At 46.6% G+C, this 17,827-nt stretch overlaps 1 protein-coding gene across 1 annotated transcript in view; it reads left to right on the top strand.

Annotated features, from left to right (window-relative positions):
* The window catches only part of LOC115120056 (son of sevenless homolog 2-like), a 175,971-nt gene that overhangs the window by 81,193 nt on the left and 76,951 nt on the right, over nt 1-17,827 (top strand). The window contains exons 6-7 of the mRNA XM_065004384.1: nt 11,901-12,044; nt 12,217-12,327. Coding sequence (XP_064860456.1) covers nt 11,901-12,044; nt 12,217-12,327 — 255 coding nt within the window. The remainder of the gene's footprint in view (nt 1-11,900; nt 12,045-12,216; nt 12,328-17,827) is intronic.

Below are 17,827 nucleotides of genomic sequence, written 5' to 3'. Positions count from 1 at the left end.
GTTTGGTGGTGACAGACACTGTGGTATTGGGGTTTGGTGGTGACAGACACGGTGGTATTGGGGTTTGGTGGTATTGGGGTTTGGTGATATTGGGGTTTGGTGGTGACAGACACGTGGTATTGGGGTTTGGTGGTATTGGGGTTTGGTGGTGACAGACACGGTGGCTGGTGGTATTGGGGTTTGGTGATGACAGACACTGTGGTGTTGGGGTTTGGTGGTGACAGACACGGTGGTATTGGGGTTTGGTGGTATTGGGGTTTGGTGGTGACAGACACGGTGGCTGGTGGTATTGGGGTTTGGTGATGACAGACACTGTGGTATTGGGGTTTGGTGGTATTGGGGTTTGGTGGTGACAGACACGGTTGCTGGTGTTATTGGGGTTTGGTGGTGACAGACACGGTGGTATTGGGGTTTAGTGGTATTGGGGTTTGGTGGTGACAGACACGGTGGTATTGGGGTTTGGTGGTATTGGGGTTTGGTGGTGACAGACACGGTGGCTGGTGGTATTGGGGTTTGGTGGTGACAGACACGGTGGTATTGGGGTTTGGTGGTATTGGGGTTTGGTGGTGACAGACACGGTGGTGTTGGGATTTGGTGGTGACAGACACGGTGGTGTTGGGGTTTGGTGGTGACAGACACGGTGGTGTTGGGGTTTGGTGGTGACAGACACGGTGGTGTTGGGGTTTGGTGGTGACAGACACGGTGGTGTTGGGGTTTGGTGGTGACAGACACGGTGGTATTGGGGTTTGGTGGTGACAGACACGGTGGTGTTGGGGTTTGGTGGTGACAGACACGGTGGTGTTGGGGTTTGGTGGTGACAGACACGGTGGCTGGTGGTATTGGGGTTTGGTGGTGACAGACACGGTGGTATTGGGGTTTGGTGGTATTGGGGTTTGGTGGTGACAGACACGGTGGTATTGGGGTTTGGTGGTGACAGACACTGTGGTATTGGGGTTTGGTGGTGACAGACACGGTGGTATTGGGGTTTGGTGGTGACAGACACTGTGGTATTGGGGTTTGGTGGTGACAGACACGGTGGTGTTGGGGTTTGGTGGTATTGGGGTTTGGTGGTATTGGGGTTTGGTGGTGACAGACACGGTGGCTGGTGGTATTGGGGTTTGGTGGTGACATACACGGTGGCTGGTGGTATTGGGGTTTGGTGGTGACAGACACGGTGGTGTTGGGATTTGGTGGTATTGGGGTTTGGTGGTATTGGGGTTTGGTGGTATTGGGGTTTGGTGATATTGGGGTTTGGTGGTATTGGGGTTTGGTGGTGACAGACACGGCTGTGTTGGGGTTTGGTGGTGACAGACACGTGGTATTGAGGTTTGGTGATATTGGGGTTTGGTGGTATTGGGGTTTGGTGGTGACAGACACGGTGGTATTGGGGTTTGGTGGTGACAGACACGGTGGTATTGGGGTTTGGTGGTATTGGGGTTTGGTGGTGACAGACACGGTGGCTGGTGGTATTGGGGTTTGGTGGTGACAGACACGGTGGCTGGTGGTATTGGGGTTTGGTGGTGACAGACACGGTGGTGTTGGGGTTTGGTGGTGACAGACACGTGGTATTGAGGTTTGGTGATATTGGGGTTTGGTGGTATTGGGGTTTGGTGGTGACAGACACGGTGGTATTGGGGTTTGGTGGTGACAGACACGGTGGTATTGGGGTTTGGTGGTATTGGGGTTTGGTGGTGACAGACACGGTGGCTGGTGGTATTGGGGTTTGATGGTGACAGACACGGTGGCTGGTGGTATTGGGGTTTGGTGGTGACAGACACGGTGGTGTTGGGGTTTGGTGGTATTGGGGTTTGGTGGTGACAGACACGGTGGTATTGGGGTTTGGTGGTGACAGACACTGTGGTGTTGGGGTTTGGTGGTGACAGACACGGTGGTGTTGGGGTTTGGTGGTGACAGACACGGTGGTATTGGGATTTGGTGGTGACAGACACGGTGGTGTTGGGATTTGGTGGTGACAGACACGGTGGTGTTGGGGTTTGGTGGTGACAGACACGGTGGTATTGGGGTTTGGTGGTGACAGACACTGGTGTTGGGGTTTGGTGGTGACAGACACGGTGGTATTGGGGTTTGGTGGTGACAGACACGGTGGTATTGGGGTTTGGTGATATTGGGGTTTGGTGTTATTGGGGTTTGGTGGTATTGGGGTTTGGTGGTGACAGACACGGTGGTATTGGGGTTTGGTGGTGACAGACACGTGGTATTGGGGTTTGGTGGTGACAGACACGGCTGTGTTGGGGTTTGGTGGTGACAGACACGGTGGTATTGGGATTTGGTGGTGACAGACACGTGGTATTGGGGTTTGGTGATATTGGGGTTTGGTGGTATTGGGGTTTGGTGGCGACAGACACGGTGGTGTTGGGGTTTGGTGGTGACAGACATGGTGGTGTTGGGGTTTGGTGATATTGGGGTTTGGTGGTATTGGGGTTTGGTGGCGACAGACACGGTGGCTGGTGGTATTGGGGTTTGGTGGTGACAGACATGGTGGTATTGGGGTTTGGTGGTATTGGGGTTTGGTGGTGACAGACACGGTGGCTGGTGGTATTGGGGTTTGGTGGTGACAGACACGGTGGTATTGGGGTTTGGTGATATTGGGGTTTGGTGGTATTGGGGTTTGGTGGCGACAGACACGGTGGTGTTGGGGTTTGGTGGTGACAGACACGGTGGTGTTGGGGTTTGGTGGCGACAGACACGTGGTATTGGGGTTTGGTGGTATTGGGGTTTGGTGGTGACAGACACTGTGGTATTGGGGTTTGGTGGTATTGGGGTTTGGTGGTGACAGACACGGTGGTATTGGGGTTTGGTGGTATTGGGGTTTGGTGGTATTGGGGTTTGGTGGTGACAGACACGGTGGTGTTGGGGTTTGGTGGTGACAGACACGGTGGTATTGGGGTTTGGTGGTATTGGGGTTGGTGGTATTGGGGTTTGGTGGTGACAGACACGGTAGTATTGGGGTTTGGTGGTGACAGATGAATAGACTGACAAGTTTCAGAGGAAAGGTCTTTGTTTCTGGCCATTTTGAGCCTGTATTGAACCCACAAATGCTGATGCTCCAGATACTCAACTAGTCTAAAGAAGGTCAGTTTTATTGCTTCTTTAATCAGAACAACAGTTTTCAGCTGTGCTAATATAATTGCAAAAGGGTTTTCTAATGATCAATTAGCCTTTTAAAATTATCAACTTGGATTAGCTAACACAACGTGCCATAGGAACACAGGAGTGATGGTTGCTGATAATGGGCCTCTGTTCACCTATGTAGATATTCCATAGGAACACAGGAGTGATGGTTGCTGATAATGGGCCTCTGTTCACCTATGTAGATATTCCATAGGAACACAGGAGTGATGGTTGCTGATAATGGGCCTCTGTTCACCTATGTAGATATTCCATTGGAACACAGGAGTGATGGTTGCTGATAATGGACCTCTGTTCACCTATGTAGATATTCCATTGGAACACAGGAGTGATGGTTGCTGATAATGGGCCTCTGTTCACCTATGTAGATATTCCATTGGAACACATGAGTGATGGTTGCTGATAATGGGCCTCTGTTCACCTATGTAGATATTCCATTGGAACACAGGAGTGATGGTTGCTGATAATGGGCCTCTGTTCACCTATGTAGATATTCCATAGGAACACAGGAGTGATGGTTGCTGATAATGGACCTCTGTTCGCCTATGTAGATAATCCATAGGAACACAGGAGTGATGGTTACTGATAATGGGCCTCTGTACACCTATGTAGATATTCCATAGGAACACAGGAGTGATGGTTGCTGATAATGGGCCTCTGTACACCTATGTAGATATTCCATAGGAACACAGGAGTGATGGTTGCTGATAATGGACCTCTGTTCGCCTATGTAGATAATCCATAGGAACACAGGAGTGATGGTTGCTGATAATGGGCCTCTGTTCACCTATGTAGATAATCCATTGGAACACAGGAGTGATGGTTGCTGATAATGGACCTCTGTTCACCTATGTAGATAATCCATTAAAAATCAGCCGTTTCCAGCTACAAGAGTCATTTACAATATTAACAATGTCTACACTGTATTTCTGATCAATTTGATGTTATTTTAAATGATGAAAAAATGTGTTTTTCTTTTAAAAACAAGGACATTTCTAAGTGACCCCAAACTTTTGACCAGCTGTGTGTGTGTGTGTGTGTGTGTGTGTGTGTTTTATATATATATTGGTCATGTAGTGTATGTGGACACCTGTTTGTCGAACATCTCATTCTAAATTCATTAATATGGAGTCTCATCATTAACATGGAGTCTCATCATTAACATGGAGTCTCATCATTAACATGGAGTCTCATCATTAACATGGAGTCTCATCATTAACATGGAGTCTCATCATTAACATGGAGTCTCATCATTAACATGGAGTCTCATCATTAACATGGAGTCTCATCATTAACATGGAGTCTCATCATTAACATGGAGTCTCATCATTAACATGGAGTCTCATCATTAATATGGAGTCTCATCATTAACATGGAGTCTCATCATTAATATGGAGTCTCATCATTAATATGGAGTTGGTCCCTCCCTTTGCTGCTATAACAGCCTCCACTCTCCTGGGAAGGCTTTCCACTATATGTTGGAACATTGCTGCTATAACAGCCTCCACTCTCCTGGGAAGGCTTTCCACTAGATGTAGGAACATTGCTGCTATAACAGCCTCCACTCTCCTGGGAAGCCTTTCCACTATATGTTGGAACATTGCTGCTATAACAGCCTCCACTCTCCTGGGAAGGCTTTCCACTAGATGTTGGAACATTGCTGCTATAACAGCCTCCACTCTCCTGGGAAGGCTTTCCACTATATGTTGGAACATTGCTGCTATAACAGCCTCCACTCTCCTGGGAAGGCTTTCTACTAGATGTTGGAACATTGCTGCTATAACAGCCTCCACTCTTCTGGGAAGGCTTTCCACTAGATGTAGGAACATTGCTGCTATAACAGCCTCCACTCTTCTGGGAAGGCTTTCCACTAGATGTTGGAACATTGCTGCTATAACAGCCTCCACTCTCCTGGGAAGGCTTTCCACTATATGTTGGAACATTGCTGCTATAACAGCCTCCACTCTCCTGGGAAGGCTTTCTACTAGATGTTGGAACATTGCTGCTATAACAGCCTCCACTCTTCTGGGAAGGCTTTCCACTAGATGTAGGAACATTGCTGCTATAACAGCCTCCACTCTTCTGGGAAGGCTTTCCACTAGATGTTGGAACATTGCTGCTATAAATAACAGCCTCTACTCTTCTGGGAAGGCTTTCCACTAGATGTTGGAACATTGCTGCTATAACAGCCTCTACTCTTCTGGGAAGGCTTTCCACTAGATGTTGGAACATTGCTGCTATAACAGCCTCCACTCTTCTGGGAAGGCTTTCCACTAGATGTTGGAACATTGCTGCTATAACAGCCTCTACTCTTCTGGGAAGGCTTTCCACTAGATGTAGGAACATTGCTGCTATAACAGCCTCTTCTCTTCTGGGAAGGCTTTCCACTAGATGTTGGAACATTGCTGCTATAACAGCCTCCACTCTTCTGGGAAGGCTTTCCACTAGATGTTGGAACATTGCTGCTACAACAGCCTCCACTCTCCTGGGAAGGCTTTCCACTAGATGTTGGAACATTGCTGCTACAACAGCCTCCACTCTCCTGGGAAGGCTTTCTACTAGATGTTGGAACATTGCAGCTATAACAGCCTCCACTCTCCTGGGAAGGCTTTCTACTAGATGTTGGAACATTGCTGCTATAACAGCCTCCACTCTTCTGGGAAGGCTTTCCACTAGATGTTGGAACATTGCTGCTATAACAGCCTCCACTCTCCTGGGAAGGCTTTCCACTAGATGTTGGAACATTGCTGCTATAACAGCCTCCACTCTTCTGGGAAGGCTTTCCACTAGATGTTGGAACATTGCTGCTATAACAGCCTCCACTCTCCTGGGAAGGCTTTCCACTAGATGTAGGAACATTGCTGCTATAACAGCCTCCACTCTTCTGGGAAGGCTTTCTACTAGATGTTGGAACATTGCTGCTATAACAGCCTCCACTCTTCTGGGAAGGCTTTCTACTAGATGTTGGAACATTGCTGCTATAACAGCCTCCACTCTTCTGGGAAGGCTTTCCACTAGATGTTGGAACATTGCTGCTATAACAGCCTCCACTCTTCTGGGAAGGCTTTCCACTAGATGTTGGAACATTGCTACTATAACAGCCTCCACTCTTCTGGGAAGGCTTTCCACTAGATGTTGGAACATTGCTGCTATAACAGCCTCCACTCTTCTGGGAAGGCTTTCCACTAGATGTTGGAACATTGCTGCTATAACAGCCTCCACTCTTCTGGGAAGGCTTTCCACTAGATGTTGGAACATTGCTGCTATAACAGCCTCCACTCTTCTGGGAAGGCTTTCTACTAGATGTTGGAACATTGCTGCTATAACACCCTCCACTCTTCTGGGAAGGCTTTCTACTAGATGTTGGAACATTGCTGCTATAACAGCCTCCACTCTTCTGGGAAGGCTTTCTACTAGATGTTGGAACATTGCTGCTATAACAGCCTCCACTCTTCTGGGAAGGCTTTCTACTAGATGTTGGAACATTGCTGCTATAACAGCCTCCACTCTTCTGGGAAGGCTTTCTACTAGATGTTGGAACATTGCTGCTATAACAGCCTCCAGTCTTCTGGGAAGGCTTTCTACTAGATGTTGGAACATTGCTGCTATAACAGCCTCCACTCTCCTGGGAAGGCTTTCTACTAGATGTTGGAACATTGCTGCTATAACAGCCTCCAGTCTTCTGGGAAGGCTTTCTACTAGATGTTGGAACATTGCTGCTATAACAGCCTCCACTCTCCTGGGAAGGCTTTCTACTAGATGTTGGAACATTGCTGCTATAACAGCCTCCAGTCTTCTGGGAAGGCTTTCCACTAGATGTTGGAACATTGCTGCTACAACAGCCTCCAGTCTTCTGGGAAGGCTTTCCACTAGATGTTGGAACATTGTTGCTATAACAGCCTCCACTCTTCTGGGAAGGCTTTCCACTAGATGTTGGAACATTGCTGCTATAACAGCCTCCACTCTTCTGGGAAGGCTTTCCACTAGATGTTGGAACATTGCTGCTATAACAGCCTCCACTCTTCTGGGAAGGCTTTCTACTAGATGTTGGAACATTGCTGCTATAACAGCCTCCAGTCTTCTGGGAAGGCTTTCTACTAGATGTTGGAACACTGCTGTTATAACAGCCTCCACTCTTCTGGGAAGGCTTTCTACTAGATGTTGGAACACTGCTGCTATAACAGCCTCCACTCTTCTGGGAAGGCTTTCTACTAGATGTTGGAACATTGCTGCTATAACAGCCTCCACTCTTCTGTGAAGGCTTTCTACTAGATATTGGAACATTGCTGCTATAACAGCCTCCACTCTTCTGGGAAGGCTTTCCACTAGATGTTGGAACATTGCTGCTATAACAGCCTCCACTCTTCTGGGAAGGCTTTCCACTAGATGTTGGAACATTGCTGCTATAACAGCCTCCACTCTTCTGGGAAGGCTTTCCACTAGATGTTGGAACATTGCTGCTATAACAGCCTCCACTCTTCTGGGAAGGCTTTCCACTAGATGTTGGAACATTGCTGCTATAACAGCCTCCACTCTTCTGGGAAGGCTTTCTACTAGATGTTGGAACATTGCTGCTATAACAGCCTCCACTCTTCTGGGAAGGCTTTCTACTAGATGTTGGAACATTGCTGCTATAACAGCCTCCACTCTTCTGGGAAGGCTTTCCACTAGATGTTGGAACATTGCTGCTATAACAGCCTCCACTCTTCTGGGAAGGCTTTCCACTAGATGTTGGAACATTGCTACTATAACAGCCTCCACTCTTCTGGGAAGGCTTTCCACTAGATGTTGGAACATTGCTGCTATAACAGCCTCCACTCTTCTGGGAAGGCTTTCCACTAGATGTTGGAACATTGCTGCTATAACAGCCTCCACTCTTCTGGGAAGGCTTTCCACTAGATGTTGGAACATTGCTGCTATAACAGCCTCCACTCTTCTGGGAAGGCTTTCCACTAGATGTTGGAACATTGCTGCTATAACAGCCTCCACTCTTCTGGGAAGGCTTTCTACTAGATGTTGGAACATTGCTGCTATAACACCCTCCACTCTTCTGGGAAGGCTTTCTACTAGATGTTGGAACATTGCTGCTATAACAGCCTCCACTCTTCTGGGAAGGCTTTCCACTAGATGTTGGAACATTGCTGCTATAACAGCCTCCACTCTTCTGGGAAGGCTTTCCACTAGATGTTGGAACATTGCTGCTATAACAGCCTCCACTCTTCTGGGAAGGCTTTCTACTAGATGTTGGAACATTGCTACTATAACAGCCTCCAGTCTTCTGGGAAGGCTTTCTACTAGATGTTGGAACATTGCTGCTATAACAGCCTCCACTCTCCTGGGAAGGCTTTCCACTAGATGTTGGAACATTGCTGCTATAACAGCCTCCAGTCTTCTGGGAAGGCTTTCCACTAGATGTTGGAACATTGCTGCTATAACAGCCTCCACTCTCCTGGGAAGGCTTTCCACTAGATGTTGGAACATTGCTGCTATAACAGCCTCCAGTCTTCTGGGAAGGCTTTCCACTAGATGTTGGAACATTGCTGCTATAACAGCCTCCAGTCTTCTGGGAAGGCTTTCCACTAGATGTTGGAACATTGTTGCTATAACAGCCTCCACTCTTCTGGGAAGGCTTTCCACTAGATGTTGGAACATTGCTGCTATAACAGCCTCCACTCTTCTGGGAAGGCTTTCCACTAGATGTTGGAACATTGCTGCTATAACAGCCTCCACTCTTCTGGGAAGGCTTTCTACTAGATGTTGGAACATTGCTGCTATAACAGCCTCCAGTCTTCTGGGAAGGCTTTCTACTAGATGTTGGAACACTGCTGTTATAACAGCCTCCACTCTTCTGGGAAGGCTTTCTACTAGATGTTGGAACACTGCTGCTATAACAGCCTCCACTCTTCTGGGAAGGCTTTCTACTAGATGTTGGAACATTGCTGCTATAACAGCCTCCACTCTTCTGTGAAGGCTTTCTACTAGATATTGGAACATTGCTGCTATAACAGCCTCCACTCTTCTGGGAAGGCTTTCCACTAGATATTGGAACATTGCTGCTATAACAGCCTCCACTCTTCTGGGAAGGCTTTCCACTAGATGTTGGAACACTGCTGCTATAACAGCCTCCACTCTCCTGGGAAGGCTTTCCACTAGATGTTGGAACATTGCTGCTATAACAGCCTCCACTCTTCTGGGAAGGCTTTCTACTAGATGTTGGAACATTGCTACTATAACAGCCTCCACTCTTCTGGGAAGGCTTTCTACTAGATGTTGGAACATTGCTGCTATAACAGCCTCCACTCTTCTGGGAAGGCTTTCCACTAGATATTGGAACATTGCTACTATAACAGCCTCCACTCTTCTGGGAAGGCTTTCCACTAGATATTGGAACATTGCTGCTATAACAGCCTCCACTCTCCTGGGAAGGCTTTCCACTAGATGTTGGAACATTGCTGCTATAACAGCCTCCACTCTTCTGGGAAGGCTTTCCACTATATGTTGGAACATTGCTGCTATAACAGCCTCCACTCTCCTGGGAAGGCTTTCTACTAGATGTTGGAACATTGCTGCTATAACAGCCTCCACTCTTCTGGGAAGGCTTTCCACTAGATATTGGAACACTGCTGCTATAACAGCCTCCACTCTCCTGGGAAGGCTTTCTACTAGATGTTGGAACATTGCTGCTATAACAGCCTCCACTCTCCTGGGAAGACTTTCCACTAGATGTTGGAACATTGCTGCTATAACAGCCTCCACTCTCCTGGGAAGGCTTTCTATTAGATGTTGGAACATTGCTGCTATAACAGCCTCCACTCTCCTGGGAAGGCTTTCCACTAGATGTTGGAACATTGCTGCAGGGACTTGCTTCCATTCAGCCACAAGAGCATTAGTGACGTCAGGCACTGATGTTGAGCTTTTAGACCTGGCTAGCAGTCGGTGTTCCAATTCATCCCAAAGGTGTTCGATGAGGTTGAGGTCGGGGCTCTATGCAGGCCAGTCAAGTTCTTCCACACCGATCTCGACAAACCATTTCTGTATGGACCTCGATTTGAGTACAGGGACATTGTCATGCTGAAACAGGAAAGGGTTTTCCCCAAACTGTTGTCACAAAGTTGGAAGCACAGAATCTTCTAGAATGTCATTGTATGCTGTGGTGTTAAGATTTCCCTTCACTGGAACTAAGGGGCCTAGCCCGAACCATGGAAAAACAGCCCCCACCAAACTTTACAGTTGGCGCTATGCATTGGGGCAGGTAGCGTTCTCCTGGCATCCGCCAAACCCAGATTCGTCCGTCAGACTGCCAGATGGTGAAGCGTGATTCATCTAACCGTCATTTGGTTAAACTGGCTGCCCTTGAGCTGATGGGGAGGAGCTTTGTGATGGGAGGAGCTTTGTGATGGGAGGAGCTTTGTGATGGGAGGAGCTTTGTGATGGGGAGGAGCTTTGTGATGGGAGGAGCTTTGTGATGGGGAGGAGCTTTGTGATGGGAGGAGCTTTGTGATGGGAGGAGCTTTGTGATGGGAGGAGCTTTGTGATGGGGAGGAGTTTTGTGGTGGGGAGGAGTTTGTGATGGGGAGGAGCTTTGTGATGGGAGGAGCTTTTGATCTATACTAGAGATGTGAGGTGAGCTAAAGAAGGGGAGGATGACCCCTGCTGGGAGCTTGTCGTGAGTGGCCCTCCCTCTTCCTTTGTTCTCTGGCCACTGTGGCTGTGCTCCTCTTCAGCACCATTTTTCCCCCGTTATCATCATTAATCTGGATGCATTCAAAATCCCAAATACATAATCTATACACATTAAAAACAACCGTTGACATTGAGGTTAAAAGAAAGTGTGCTTCTTTATTCATTTACCTAGTTCATTTTTTGCAATGAATCATAGCAAATCCAACATTGAATCGTTTGACAGCCCTAGAAGAAAGATGTTATCCACTAACAGTACAGGAATGAACCGGGCAGTGGTTTTAAAAGTAGCCTGGTCCCAGATCTGATTTGTGATGGGGTTTTTCAACTACATTGGTCTTTGTCATTGCTTGACACAAACAGATCTGGGACCAGTGGTTCCTTAGGAGATGGTTTCCATGTTCAGCTGACATTGGGATGGTTTGTGTCACTGAAGACGTATTGTTGTAAATCGCTCTGAATTAAAGCATCTGCTAAATGACTCAAATGAATCAAATCAGCTAAATGACTCAAATGAATCAAATCTGCTAAAGGACTAAAATGAATCAAATCTGCTCAAGGACTAAAATGAATCAACTCTGCTCAAGGACTAAAATGAATCAACTCTGCTCAAGGACTAAAATGAATCAACTCTGCTCAAGGACTAAAATGAATCAACTCTGCTCAAGGACTAAAATGAATCAACTCTGCTCAAGGACTAACATGAATCAAATCTGCTCAAGGACTAAAATGAATCAACTCTTGCTCAATGACTAAAATTAATCAACTCTGCTCAAGGACTAAAATTAATCAAATCTGTTCAAGGACTAAAATGAATCAAATCTGTTCAAGAACTAAAATGAATCAAATCTGCTAAATGAATCAAATCTGTTGAAGAACTAAAATGAATCAAATCTGTTGAAGAACTAAAATGAATCAAATCTGTTAAAGAACTAAAGATTAATCAAATCTGTTAAATGACTAAAATGAATCAACTCTGCTAAAGCACTAAAATGTGTGAAATGTGTAAGTGAAGTATTGCTCCCCCACCCCGCCCCTTGTAAGTCACATCTCTCCCTCTCTGCTTGCAGGATGTGGAGGTGATTTTCAGTAACATCTTGGACATCCATGAGTTGACGGTCAAGCTGCTGGGCCTGATCGAAGATGCAGTGGAGATGACCGCTGACGGTAGTCCACATCCTCTGGTGGGCAGCTGCTTCGAGGACCTGGCAGAGGTAGGACATAGATATATATACACACACACACACCTAAACTCACACACACACACACACACACACCTAAACTCACACACACACACCTAAACTCACACACACCTAAACTCACACACACACACCTCTAAACGCACACTCACACACCTCTTCCGTTAACTGTCTCTTTCAACTCCAGGAGCAGGCGTTTGACCCATACGAGACCCTGTCTCAGGACATCCTGTCCAGGCAGTTCCACGAGCACTTCAGCAGCCTGATGGCCCGGCCTACTGTAGGACTATACTTCCAGGTAAGGATAGGTTTCACCTCACTTGCACACACACACACATCTTGATTGTATTCATCACTTTTTCAAGATAGCGCTGGAGAACAAGGCTGACGTTTTGCGTAGTTGTTGTTTGTAACTTGTTTTTTTAACTTATTTTGTACATAATGTTGCCGCTACCGTCTCTTACGACCAAAAATAACTTCTGGACATCAGGACTGTGATTACACAGCACGGACTGGCAGAATCCTTTTTTTTTTCCTTTAACGAGCTCGACGTGAATTATATACTTCTTTCTCGGGAACAGGCCCACATCCCCGTCATTTGCGTGAAGAGAAGGTAGCGAAAAAGGGGCAAGTGGGCGGGGGTTGCCTTCTGAGAATTCGTAGGTGATCGAATAAACCCCCACATCCTTCCAATTCTGCCAGCAAACGTGCAATCTTTGGAAAATAAAATCGATGACCTACGCGGAAGATTAAACTATAAACGGGACAATCAAAACTGTAATATCTTATGCTTCACGGAGTCGTGGCTGAACGACGACATTATCAACATACAGCTAGCTGGCTGTTATACGCTGTACCGGCAGGATAGAACAGCAGCGTCTGGTAAGACAAGGGGCGGTGGACTATGTATTTTTGTAAATAACAACTGGTGCACGATATCTAAGGAAGTCTTGAGGTTTTGCCTAAGGTAGAATATCTCATGATAAGCTGTAGACCACACTATCTACCTAGAGAGTTTTCATCTGTGTTCTTAGTAGCTGTTTACATACCACCACAGTCAGAGGCACTAAGACCAAACTGAATGAGCTGTATTCTGCCATAAGCAAACAGGAAACTGCTCATCCAGAGGCGGCGCTCCTAGTGGCCGGGGACTTTAATGCAGGGAAACTTAAATCCGTCTTACCAAATTTCTACCAGCATGTTAAATGTGCAACCAGATGGAAAAAAAAAAAAACTCTATACCACCTTTATTCCGCACACAGATGTGTACAAAGCTCTCCCTCGCCATCCATTTGGCAAATCTGACCATAATTCTCTGAAGTTGGAGACTCATATCTCCCTCACTGGCTTTAAGCACCAGCTGTCAGAGCAGCTCACAGATCACTGCATCCGTACATAGCCCATCTGTAAATAGCCCATCTATCTACCTACCTCATCCCCATACTGTATTTATTTATTTATCTTGCTCCTTTGCACCCCAGTATCTCTACTTGCCCATCTACCATTCCAGTGTTTAATTGCTATATTGTAATTACTTCACCACCATGGCCTATTTATTGCCTTAACTCCCTTAACTTACCTCATTTGCACTCACTGTATATAGACTTTTTGTTTTATTTTGTTCTACTGTATTATTGACTGTATGTTTTGTCTATTCCATGTGTAACTCTGTTGTTGTATGTGTCGAATTGCTATGGTTTATCTTGGCCAGGTCGCAATTGTAAATGAGAACTTGTTCTCAACTGGCCTACCTGGTTAAATAAAGGTGAAATAATCTTTTGTTTTAAAGACCACCATAGTCCCTGTGCCCAAGAACACTAAGGTAACCTGCCCAAATGACTACCGACCCGTAGCAGTCACGTCTGTAGCCATGAAATGCTTTGAAAGGCTGGTCATGGCTCACATCAACACCATTATCCCAGAAACCTAGACCCACTCCAATTTGCATAACAGATCCACAGATGATGCAATCTCCACTGCACTCCACACTGCCCTCTCCCACCTGGACAAAAGGAACACCTATGTGAGAATGTTATTCATTGACTACAGCTCAGTGTTCAACACCATAGTGCCGTCAAAGCTCATCACTAAGCTAAGGATCCTGGGACTAAACACCTCCTTCTGCAACTTGATCCTGGACTTACTGACGGGCCGCCCCCAGGTGGTGAGGGTAGGTAACAAAACATCTTCCACGCTGATCCTGGGGCGGCAGGTAGCCTAGTGGTTAGAGCGTTGGACTTGTAACCGAAAGGTTGCAAGATCTCCTTATGGTCCAGCTGTCAAGGTAAAAATCGGTCGTTCTGCCCCTGAACAAGGCAGTTAACCCACAAACATAAAAGTACCTCCTCATCAAACTCGTCACCCTCTTTGCACGGTCCATGAAGTCTGTCCTCCTGCTCTAGACAGAGTCCTGGTGCGGTTTCACCTCTCTCACATTCAGCTGGAAGGACTGGACCAGGTCAACCAATGCCAGCAAATCAGGGCAGGAATGCTGATGGCTCCTGTTGACATAGTGGCACACAGGACCCTCTACACTGGTGAAGCTGACCAGCTTGGTGGCACACAGGACCCTCTACACTGGTGAAGCTGACCAGCTTGGTGGCACACAGGACCCTCTACACTGGTGAAGCTGACCAGCTTGGTGGCACACAGGACCCTCTACACTGGTGAAGCTGACCAGCTTGGTGGCACACAGGACCCTCTACACTGGCTTCCTGGAACCTGTCAGTCATACTCTCCACTAGCCTGTCAAGCATTTTGTCCTGTTATCTCTGGTCAGCGAAATTCCCGCATATCTGTTGGCCATTGTGTCCTTCATCATGGGCCCTTCTCTGATGATAAATAAAAAAACGGCCCATTTTTTTTTTAACCATCCGTTCAGAACTTTCCTTTACAACACGCTCTCACTCTCTCCCCTTCTCTTATTGACGTAATCCTTTCTCTTAATTCTCTTAAGGTAACTATTTCTTATTGCAGCTTAAATAAACGTACCTGGATTTGTACTTCTTAAGTACTGCCTGTGTTGAGAACAAGGAGCTGTGGGCTTCTGCTATGGTGATTGTGGACCTCTGCGGACAGGTTGCTATGGTGATGGTGGACCTCTGCGGTCAGGTTGCTATGGTGATGGTGGACCTCTGCAGACAGGTTGCTATGGTGATGGTGGCCCTCTGCAGACAGGCGGACAGGTTGCTATGGTGATGGTGAACCTCTGCGGACAGGTTGCTATGGTGATGGTGGACCTCTGCGGACAGGTTGCTCAGGTGTGTTAGAGTGTCATGCAGGACACACAACAGGACACACAACAGCCTCCCTCTCAGTACTGTAGTTTTTCCTGGCCTTGGCCTGCTGGACACCTGGGACATTTTGGCCATCAGCAGATTGAATCTGAAATACATAAATAACAAAGACACACAAATAGACAATTAATTGTTGTCCAAAAAAAAAAACTATATTAGAAATGACACATTTTATCAGTGCATAAAGCATTGAAACATGATGTTACCGATTTGTAACCTTATTTGTTGTTGTTTTACTGGACGTTACATATTGATGATGACTTTTGGAGTACTTAACATAGTAATCTAGAGCCACTACCTGTTCCATGTGCTGGACACGCCCCTGGTAACCTCACAGGAAGTGATCCGGTGTACGCAATAGGTGTCCTACCCATCGGGTCCCGCCTACTCTGGTGGGCACCAGTGGTGTGAGCCCAAGAGCCTGGAAGCTGTTTCCCAGGTTTGCCCTGTTCAGCGGACTGGTGTGGTAGAAGGTGTAGAGCCCACTTAGGAGGTCTTCTACTTTCTGAAACATCACGTTGGACCAGATGGCAATCAGCAAAGGTCAGTTCAAGGCGGTGTGCCATTCAGGGGATGTCGATGATGTTGGGCCCTGTTTCCCTTCAGCCGGCTGACCACACCATTCTTGGCTACAGTCATCACAGCAGCTCCATCTGTTCCCAGAGCGACTAACTTGCTCCCCCACTCATTAAAACACTCCCTCCACGATGGCACTGATGGTGTTGGTTATGTGTGCCACGTCTGCCTTCTCAACTGACTTGATGGCAGTAAACTTCGACTCTGATCTTGCCCCTTGTGACAGAATCTGACAAACTAACTAACTCCTCTTTCACTGAACTGTCTGTGGAGCCATCTGCCATCTGTCATGATGGAGAGATGTGGTGTTTTTCAGATTATCTCTGATGTTGTTTCTCTCCACCTCTGAAATATGGTGCATAAACTCTTCGGCCTGCTTCTCATTTCTATATGTTGAGCCCACAGCTATTCCTTTTTTTTCTCTCTCTCTCTCTCTCTCTCGCTCTCTCTCTCTCTCTCATCCAAACTGCAAAAAAATCAAACATTTAAAATTAATTCAATAATAATTTAATATACAGTAATGTTTATCCAATATAGCTGGCAGTTGATTGTGCTAAATTAGCCTTCTACCCTTTGTTTACTTAAGGATCAACACTATAAGGCTGGTGATGTCACAATGCTTTTTTAAATGTAAACAGAATCTGGCGACAAACATTAAAAATAGAATGTTCCAGAGCCATAGGAAAGCATGGAGATCCATGTCAGCATCAGTAGGCCAATAATTTTATGGTATTTATACATTATTTTGAGGTGAACTGAAACTTATCAAGAGATGAGAAATAACCTCCAATACAGGACCACGTCTGCTCAATAGACTTGAAAAAACTAGCTACAAAAGTACTCGTCTAGCTACAAGACCTAACCAACATTTTCACTTACTCACACTTCCAGTCCAAGTCAGAAAGTGGTCTCGCCTTCTTGCCAAGGGCATGTACAGTCCTAAATAGTATCATCATCATCTCCGTGCTGGTCTGCTCTGACGTTGCTGTTAGCGCCGTCGCAGATGGTGTCAAGAGGAGAGGCTCCGATTGAGCCCGGGACACAGAGAGACGCAGGCAATGTGACACTTTGCTGTGTTCATGGTCACGAATGTTCTCCATATTCATTGTTTTATTTCCGATGACAAATGAGTTGTTTCTGGGTTTTTATCTTTAGCATACTGGCGACACACAGAACAACTGAAGCCAGCCTCTTGAAACTCCAAACCTCCATTTCTCACAAAACATTTGTTTTATTTTTACGACCTCCTTTTCGTCTGTGGGGTTTTCGTTTCCAAAGGTCGGCTTACTCCAGGTAAATGTCGCCACATAACAGCTATTTTAAGGAACGGTAGCTAGCAGCAGACCCGTGGCAAGTGAGCGATGAGGAGTAGCTGATGTTCCGTACGGTAAACAGTGCCGCGAAACTAGGAGCATGAGAGACGGTCTGTGGCTGGCAAACATGAGTAATTTCCTCCGAGCCATCATGCCAGATATTTTATTACATTACTATTTTGGTACAAACATTTAGCCGCCAGTGTGGCGGATAGCCTTCTGAAAATCAACTCGCAATTTGGCGCATGGTGGGTGTTAATTTCGGGCCCCTGCCGATGGCAAAACGGTGGTACGCCTGATCACCAACAACGACGAGACAGCCTATAGGGAGGAGGTCAGATACCTGGCCATGTGGTGCCAGGACAACAACCTCTCCCTCAACGTGATCAAGACAAAGGAGATGATTGTGAACTTCAGGAAAAAGAGGACCGAGCACACCCCAATTCTCATTGACGGGGCTGTAGTGGAGCAGGTTGAGAGCTTCAAGTTCCTTGGTGTCCACATCACCAACAAACTAACATGGTCCAAACACACCAAGACAGTCGTGAAGAGGGCCCAACAAAACGTATTCCCCCTCAGGAGACTGAAAAGATTTGGCATGGGTCCTCAGAAC

The sequence above is a fragment of the Oncorhynchus nerka genome, linkage group LG18 (assembly GCF_034236695.1).
Source record: "Oncorhynchus nerka isolate Pitt River linkage group LG18, Oner_Uvic_2.0, whole genome shotgun sequence".
Lineage (NCBI taxonomy): Eukaryota > Metazoa > Chordata > Actinopteri > Salmoniformes > Salmonidae > Oncorhynchus > Oncorhynchus nerka.
This window is presented reverse-complemented; position numbering and strand designations above follow the sequence as displayed.